At 39.2% G+C, this 9,083-nt stretch overlaps 2 protein-coding genes across 4 annotated transcripts in view; one reads left to right on the top strand and one right to left on the bottom strand.

Annotated features, from left to right (window-relative positions):
* LOC107729405 (glutamine-rich protein 1-like) overlaps nucleotides 1-6,368 on the bottom strand; it is a 9,643-nt gene extending 3,275 nt beyond the window's left edge. Inside the window, exons 1-6 of one of the 3 annotated variants that reach the window (XM_016539887.1) lie at nucleotides 6,172-6,368; nucleotides 4,258-4,534; nucleotides 4,088-4,168; nucleotides 2,264-2,401; nucleotides 1,477-2,187; nucleotides 620-779 (exon numbers count right to left, since the gene is read on the bottom strand). In XM_016539887.1, coding sequence (XP_016395373.1) covers nucleotides 620-779; nucleotides 1,477-2,187; nucleotides 2,264-2,401; nucleotides 4,088-4,168; nucleotides 4,258-4,506 — 1,339 coding nt within the window. In that variant the 5' untranslated portion in view covers nucleotides 4,507-4,534; nucleotides 6,172-6,368. Of the gene's footprint in view, nucleotides 1-619; nucleotides 780-1,476; nucleotides 2,188-2,263; nucleotides 2,402-4,087; nucleotides 4,169-4,257; nucleotides 4,535-5,744; nucleotides 5,918-6,171 lie in introns of those variants that run through there. The other 2 variants (XM_016539889.1, XM_016539888.1) reach the window with 2 other exon arrangements.
* Nucleotides 6,369-8,738: 2,370 nt separating this feature from the next.
* The window catches only part of LOC107729409 (uncharacterized), a 4,375-nt gene continuing 4,030 nt past the window's right edge, over nucleotides 8,739-9,083 (top strand). The window contains exon 1 of the mRNA XM_016539896.1: nucleotides 8,739-8,894. The gene's annotated coding sequence lies outside the window, so the exon portion shown is untranslated. The remainder of the gene's footprint in view (nucleotides 8,895-9,083) is intronic.

Here is a 9,083-nt window from a genome sequence, read left to right as displayed (position 1 = left end):
TTTTAATTTAAGCATGTTTAGCTTAGTTAACGGAAGGCTACCTGCTGCCATCAGAGCAAGTGCAATTACTGCATTGACGCGCTCCTCGGATGCTCTCATTTCCAGAGTTGTGCTTCTAAGTCGGAATGTGAAAACAACATGGACACGCTCGTTACTACAAAGATGTGTTGGATTTATATTATTAGAGCTTTCCGACTTGAGTCCATGTGCATTTTCTCAGTCGGGAAATTATTATTTTTCACGTGCGGTGCCAGTGATGATGCTTCTTGCGTCCGTTTCGGAGACAAATATTTTAATCGATCGCTCAGGCATGGCACCGAAATGAGGCACCGAAATCTGCGTTCGGATTCGGTTCTAGTACATACCGGTTACATAGGTACCGGGTTTCGGTACCCAACCCTAATATTTAACGCATTAAATTACTGCATGTGTACCAAAGCTATTAGTTTTTCCTTCTTTTTATTTAGTTGATTAGTTTTGGCTGTTGTATTGAATCTGAAATCAAGAATCATAAAATTTCACTCATATTGCTTTCGCCTACAAAAATTCTAATATAGTAACAATCCTAGATTCAGTGGCAGTATAAAGACAGAGGTAAAAATGAAAAAAATTTACTCACGTCCAATAGGTGCCAGCTTATTTTGTTCATTCTTGTCCAGCTCAGCATTTTTGCGCTGAACCCAGAGCCTCCACACCTCCAACCCTTCCTCAGGCTTCAGCGTGTTGGGGAGGACCAGCTCTGGAGGAGGTTCCAACTGTGGTTCCGCCTCAGTCTGCGCCTGAAAACACAGAACACCATCAGTGCCACATTACATTGATATGCATAAGTGATGTGCATTTTTCATTACGATTAAATGCACATCACCTACTGAAGAAATGCAAAATTACTTGAGACAGCCTGTGAGCTATAAATACTTAAAGGGGTGGTTGATTATGATTTCACTTTTTTAACTTTAGTTAGTGTGTAACGTTGCTGTTAGAGCATAAACAGCGTCAGCAAAGTAACGACACTCAAAGTTCAATGCAAAGGGAGATATTTTCTTTGAAAGAAATCGCTGTTTAAGGACTACAAAAAAGGCTGGTAGGGACTACAACGAGCTTCTTCCCGGGTTTGTGACATCACTAACCCCGATGTTTACATAAACCCTGTCCCCGGGAACATGCAACTACCTGTAATGGTAAGGGGGCGTGACGTTTCCGGACAACGTGCACTAGGGGGTTAGCGAATCACAACACACTGGGCCAGCTAACCAATCTGAGCCCGATTGCGTAATTCTGAGGGAGGGGCTTCATAGAACCCGTTTTGGACGAGAATGGAAACAGCGGTGTAGAATAAAGGTAAAATAAGTGAACAATGCGTTTTTTTTTTTTAAACAAAGCATGAACACGTTACACTGTACCCCATAAACACAATTTTAAAAAAAGCTGATCAACCACCCCTTTAAGCATGCAGGATTCCTTCTAGAATGTGTTTACCTGCAGGTGGAGATGTTGTTCCTGAGCCTCTCCATCCTGTACGTGTTGATGCTGTTGCTGTGGATCCCATATGTGCAGGGCCTGCGTCGTCCCAGAGTAAGCGCCCCCTACAGTCTGCACTGCTACAGGGATGTGAATGTTTCCATTCATGAACTGTGCTGGGAACAGCGAATGTACAACTTCCTCCTGAGTGGCCACTCCTGAGCCAGACATTGGAACGGCCACTGCCCCGGCAGCCTGAGACGCACCGATTACCATCTTGTCTTTATCGGTAAGCGAGGCCTGTACCTGCATGGTGCTGTAGGCCTCCTGAGGGATGGCGATGTGGGCCACACCTTGCTGCTGTGGGGCTGAGTACACAGGTATGGTCCAGGTCTCACCGGCTGGGCCTGTGATGGTACCGGTGGCGCTGTAGAGATGAGTGCTATCAACGGTCAGCAGGTCTGGTCGAAGTGATAAGTAGCCCTGCTGTTGGCCCTGTGGGATGGCCAATACAGTAGCCAGCTGCTGCCCTTGAGGAAGCGAGTAGGACACAACTGTCGGGACATCCACCTTTCGTTTCTTTGCGGGCTGGAGGACAGCGGGTGAGGCTCCAGGTCGTCTATCCACCTCCCTGGGGGAGCCCTGCTGCTGAAGAGGGGACAGAGCCTCCACAGTCTGGATTTGAATCTGCTGACCTCCGGCAACTGCTGCAACCAGCTGGGCTTGGATCTGAGAGACATACAAGTTACACTATAAATCTAACATGCATAAGCTGGAAAGCTGATCATGTATTGGCATGCATTACCTGTTGTTGTTGTTCCTCTGTGAGTTCTCCCTGTTGTACCAGCTGTGTAGTGGTAACTCCCTGTAGCTGCTGTTGAGTGGGAGAGGCCATCTGAAGTACCTGGCCAACTGTCTGACCCTGCTCCCCCTGGATCTGCACCTGCCAATGAGGGGATGGAGAGGTATTTAGAGCAAAAAGGATGTTCTGCTAGGCTGGGGTAAATTCTCAATCATGTTTTGCCATGTATGCCAACATTTTCCTGCAAAAGTGTATTTATGAATATGTAAAAATTGCAGGTTGGTGCCTATGTTCTTTATGTGAATGAAAAAAAAATTATTTAATGAACAAAAAACTTTGGGGGAAAAAAGTGATATGCTGATTTAGGCCTCGCTTCACAGACAGGATTTAGAATAAACCAGGATTAGGCCTTAGTTAAATTAGGACAATTAAGTATTTTTTTAAATGTGCCTTAGAAAAAAAAAACATTACTGGCGTGCATCTTGATAGAAATCAATGGCAATTACATATTTTAAGATATGTCAGTGCAAGTTGCTTTCAGTTAAGACATGCATTTTAGTCTGGGACTAGGCTTAAGCCTTGTCTGTGAAATGGGGCAATAGTGTTTAAATAACATTTCTTATCATGAATTTTTAAAACAGTTGTTGTGCTTAATATTTTTGTGGAAACTGTGATCATTTTTCTCAAGATTCTTTAATGAATAGATAGTTCAAAAGAACAGCATTTATTTAAAATAGAAAATGTTTACATTATAAATGTCTTTACTGCCACTTTTGGTCAATTTAACGCATCCTTGCTGAATTTCTTAAAAAAAAAAAAAAACATCTTACATTTTTTCTTAAAGAATAAAAATACTTTTTAAATGTTATTTGTTTCCTTCTTAAAACAGACATGGCAAAACGCTGCCAGCATCTTCCTGGGAAAAGTGCTATGTTCACACTGCATTCGAGATGCCTACAAATTCTAATATTATTCTTATAATGTAAGCAGCTCCATAGCAATCATATGTCAAACTAGTTTCAAGACAGATGCATTTTGAAATATCTTCAGAGTGACTGATTTTTCTATGATGAACAGATATTAAAATGACAAGACAAAAACAAAGCAGACATTCTACCAACAGGCTAGATCAGGGGTGCCCAAACTCGGTCCTGGAGGGCCAGTGTCCTGCAGAGTTTAGATCCATCCCCAATTAGACGCACCTGAACCAGCCAATCAAGCTCTTACTAGGCATACTAGAAACCTCCAGGCAGGTGTGTTGAGGCAGGTTGGAGCTAAACTCTGCAGGACACTGGCCCTCCAGGACCGAGTTTGGGCACCCCTGGGCTACATAATCAACACGATTGGTAGCACCAGCCATCATGTCTGAAACTCATGATCTACACTGTAACAAAATATGAAAGATTAAATTTACACTCCCTCCAGAGGAAAAAAAATGCCCCTGGCAGTTTGAAGCTTTTCATTATTCCCAGTATTTAAAAGCAGGAAACTTGAATACCTAGAAAATGCAATGCTTAAACCCACAGTGCAAAATGTCATGTCATTCCAAACAAAGTGAGACACAAAAGAAGATATTTTGAGAAATATCTCTGTGTTTTTGTCCATACATTGGATGTCAATGGTCACCAAAAAGGTTTGGTTACCAACATTCGTCAAAAAAAAAAAATAATAATTTTTTAATTCTGCAGAACACAAAAAATCATACGGGTTTGGAATAAATGTATCAATTTTCATTTTTTGTGAAAACTACCCCTTTAAAAAAACAACCACAGGAAATGTTGTATAATTGCCCTGTAGATAAGACACAAAAACAGAAGTGAGTCAAACCTGTACTTGGATCTGTTGTTCAGATGCTTGATGCACAGCTGCAGCCAGCTGGGGGGAGATCTGTGTAGATGTCACCTGCACCTGCACAGAGTTGAAGCAGAAATGTGACAACTAGTTTTTGCTTTTTAAATCATAGCTAAAACGACAATGAAAAGTGATTCTTTTCCTACCGGACATGCCAGCTCCAACAATGATCCTGCCACCTCTGTGCTGTCCGTGTAGATGCAGTTGGCACCTTGCTGGTACACCATAGTGGTGGTGGTGCCGCTGGTCTGCTGACTGAACTCCTGCAGCACCTCCGGGCCTTTAGAGGCCAGCGACTCCAGAAACTCTTTCATGCGGTGCTGAGGTATAGTGCGCGCCTTCTGCCGCACATACTCGTCGAACGAGATCGCACCGCCTTCAATGGGCTCATTCATGTCAGGTCAATCCACCCAGCACAGGAGCCTGGATCACAAATGATATGAACACACTACCAGTCATAATTTGACACAAACTGAATTTATGTTTCTCTTTAAACTAAAGGTATATGCTTAAAATTAGTCTTATGGGCCCTTTTCACATTTATGGAGCTCTCAAAAGTCGTCATAGCTGATGAACAGAAACTACAACAAATATAATTTTTGGCATTCCCATTTGCTCCAACAGCAAAAGAAAGTATCCGCAATAGCATTTCTATGATTTTACAAAAGAGAAAAAAATATCGAGAGATTGATTTTGATGGTCAGAAGAGAAAAGATGACAAATTTGATGTCACTCCCTCAGTAGAAACACTCACACAGCAGCGTTAAGTAGTTTTCTGTCATTTACTGCCAAGGTAATACAACAAAAGGCATAGTTTTATAAATGTAGATTACATTAAAAAATATATATTTTTAAACTACATTAAAAAAGAAAAAAACTGCTAGATTTACAATGTTAATAACTGTGGAAACATGTAACATCACAGTCTGTGCAAAGGGTCCATAGACAAATATTTCATTATTATTCTATAAAATAATATAGTCGTAATGACTACATTTTGACAGGTAATTTGTTTACATAAATTATCTATGTACAATCAAACTGTAAACCACATTAGACTCATCTAGACTAACAGTTCACAACCATTTACATGAACATAACCAAAAGCTTATGCGCACTCAAGGGCAGTGAACCTGAAAAAGAGTAATAAGATATTTTGCATCACTGCTAGCTCTACATTGGCATACGAAGCATTCAATACAATCTCTGCACAGTGCAGATCTGATTACATTTTAGAAGAGTACAGCAGCAGCCAGTCCAACCATAAATATGTGAAATCTGCATGCAGTTTAGATAGCATTGTATACACTGGAGGCAAAAGGTGTGTCATGTGATTGAGGGATGATGAAGAACTCTCTGTATAAAGCATTTTCAGACAGAAACAGCCTCTACCCATTGCTGGACTTTGGACCCCTCGAGCAAAATAAATGAGTTGCACTGAGGTTGTTCTCAATTCACAAAGCCAACCTCATTCTAAATTATCAAACACGACTCTTTTTTAATTAACAGACATAAACAATAATTATGATTGTATGTGATTTTAAAAACTAGCTCTGCTTATGGTCAATCACACACTGGACCACTCAATGCTTTTGCCTCGAAAACATGCTAGCAACAATGCTAACTCGCTAACCTTTGTCAACTGAAACTTCAAAACCCACACAAAAAGGTGCAAGGACCTGAATTACGATGCTAAACACATTTATGGCATGCCGCTATGTGATATTAGACATTATTCCCGCAGTAAATGTGACAACGCGCGCGCAGCCGTCTAGCTAAAATGAGCTCGCGTGCTAATCTTCCCATGCTACCTTAAATAAAAGCCAAAGCAATTTCCGCCAAAACGCGCCGTTCAAAAAAACAAATACCCCACTAAATCTCAACTAAAGCTGGCCGTGCACATGTAAAGTCCGTTTGCTTTGCTATTTCCCGTTATTTTTGCACTCAAACACATTTGATCATATTTAAGTGCGATTTATGTCGTGACGTGTGCTTATTCTGCTACACACATAAATGAAACGGTTTAAACCCCGCTGCGGCCGGGTGCAAACATGTCCTACCGTATTAAAAAATACACAAACGCGCTGCTTGGACGGCTTGGATGGCTGTAAATGTTATTTTTTAATAATAATGTTTGCGATAGAGCTGACGGAAGTAGGCCTGCTGTGACAGCGCTAGACCCCGGGCTGTCCTGCTCGTGAAGGCGGGGACGGATTCGCAGCTCCCCCTTCCGGCTCCACTGCTGCCGCAAACACATTCACTATGCCATGAACGCGGAGCATAGTGTTGCCAGATTTCGCCACATTGCGAAAAAAATAATTTCGTATGCATTATTAATTACATTTTTGAAATAATAAAACTCCAGGCTTGTAGTGTAAAAGCAAGAAATTCACGGAGTATATTGATAGGGGGATATATGTTTATTAATGAGTAACACAAGGATAAACAGAAAAACTGAATAAACAATTTGATGAACAAAAGTAATAATAAAATAATAATAATAATAATAATCACACTATAACAAACCATGAATAAGTAGACAAAGTGAAAATGCAATAGCCTATTTGATTTAAAAATTGTAAATACAGAAATTATTCATATGTTGATTATACAGTACACCGAACTGAATAATAAAATAAACTTCTTATTTTTTAACCTTTAGATTATCAAATTGATGAATATCTATCGACAGCATCATAATTAAATGCTTATTTGATTTGCCCATTTTTCCACTTAATCTATTTCTTAGTTTAATTTTATTTATTATTATTGTGGTGGTGATATTTATTCGGTTGGTCACTTTATCATACAGTGTCGTTATTGGAAATAAGTCAAAAAATGCAACCAGCGACATACTTATAATCAACTATAATCAAACCCCGCTTATAATTAGAGGACATGGCAACACTCGCGGAGGCCGTCAGCGGCTTGCACGGGTGCGCGCACTCGCTGTTTATGGCACTTTATATTAAATGGTTTCAAGGTAACAAAGTACAGACCTACTACTCTGCCCATTGATATGCTGTTGGTATAACGTACACCTGTGCCCATGTGTTTATTTTCCATGCTCTCTGTGGAACAACTGCTTGTGATTTCATTGTAAAATACGTTTTTTTATTAATGAGAGTAAGTTATTAAAGAAATATATAGAAAAGAATGACATCAAAATCATTTTGAACGCATTTAATGTATTTTAGATACGTTGCGTTTAATTGTGTATGCAACAGAGCAAGATGAAGTCATTCTGAAAATGTAATTTCAGCGTGCTTGTGCCTTTAAGCGGAGCTTTATTCACTCCAGTCCGCCTTAAAGCGCTAAGCATGTGTCTGTGAGGGCCTCCCCCTGATCGCCCTGCAAAAGGCTGCCTGACTGAGCTCTTAAGGTGGACCAAGTGAGATATACTGTATATCGCTTAATCATATGACTGTTATGAGTTCAGAAAGAGTTAACTCCCACGGTCACTCTCTTAACCCCAGAATGACCCCGTCCTATAATTTTGATAAACATACAGCTCTTCACACTTCATTTAATAATTTACATAACAGGGGCCCAATCATCTCAGCAGAGCACATTTGTAAATATCAGAAAATCAGTATGTGAAATTGTAAGTAGGCCTAAATATCTAATTTCCTGTCCTCTTTATTGCAAAGAGCAGCACATTAAACTATTAATGACAGGATCCAACTATATGTTTTAAATTAAGATTTAATGTTCACGCAAACACATGCCAAACCACTTTTTTTGTAGAAACCATTTTTTAATTTTAATTTAGATCAGCCCTTTAGAACTCCAGTACACAACTGGATAAAACAAAACTAAACTAAAATTTCAGACTAACAATAGGGATTAATAAATATCTTTGAAAGCATCACTCCAACAACAGAGCTGGCCAAATATATTAATATAATTTACAAATAACCTATTTGAAGACCTATAAAACAATAATATACTCATAGCATTATTTTTACTTCAGTATGTTTATTCAATACAATATTACATCAAATAATGTACATGAATTATGTACTAAAAAACTACCATTACTTAATCGTACACGTGTTTTTTTGTGTGGGAGCATTTGACATACATTCAAATAAGATCTGGTTAAATCCATCATGCTGTCTCTGCTGTGAGTAATTATGTTAAGCCCCACATGGCAGGTTTGTACCAAGAACTAAGTAAGCGGTAGATATAGCCTAACATGGTTTTGAAAAAGACAGAATTACTGTATCAAATCAGAAAAACAGATGTTTGAGAAAATAATTTTCACATTATGTCAACTGTGTGATGGGATTTTTCTTGTTCAATTAGCCTTCATTATGCTTTGTTATGTTATGTAGGAACAGACTGGTTCAGTGAACTAATGGTCTTACTGAAATCCTTTATATTGAAGAGATTACGATTACACATCTGTGATACCAGAAAGGAACAGATACACAAAATTGAGAAAGGAAATATTTTCGAAGACTACAAATCTTTTGTGACTCTGACTTGACATATTTCATTCTATCTACACTAATGTTTCAAAGCTCCTGGATTTTGTTAACTGTTGTTGTTTGGATTGGGATCAGAACCCTGAGACATAAGTCCAGCAGGACATCAACCAGATGGCAGAAAGATTACAGTGGAACATCAGGTGGGCTGCACTCTAAGCATCAGCACAAAGATGCAGCAGTCAAGAAGACTACATTCAATGACGATTACACCAGCAGGAAAATTATTTACTTCTGAGAAATACTCAGAAGAACTGTGATATTCACTTTACGGCTGACCTCAGGAACTTCAGGTAAGTGTTCAAAGGGTTGCATGAGGAGTATTTGGGTTTCTGTTTCAAATCTAACAAATCAGTTAGTCAGTTAGTTCTACAAGGTATAGTTCACCACAGTAAGCTGCGAGGTAGACATTTACATTTAATATTTTGTGTATAAAAACATTAGAGATAAATAAATGTGACTGGTTGAAATATATATATATA

This window comes from Sinocyclocheilus rhinocerous, unplaced genomic scaffold (assembly GCF_001515625.1).
Source record: "Sinocyclocheilus rhinocerous isolate Xijiao unplaced genomic scaffold, SAMN03320098_v1.1 scaffold578, whole genome shotgun sequence".
In the NCBI taxonomy this organism is placed as follows: domain Eukaryota; kingdom Metazoa; phylum Chordata; class Actinopteri; order Cypriniformes; family Cyprinidae; genus Sinocyclocheilus; species Sinocyclocheilus rhinocerous.
The sequence above is the reverse complement of the archived record's forward strand: the minus strand, read 5'-3'. Positions and strand labels throughout refer to the sequence as shown.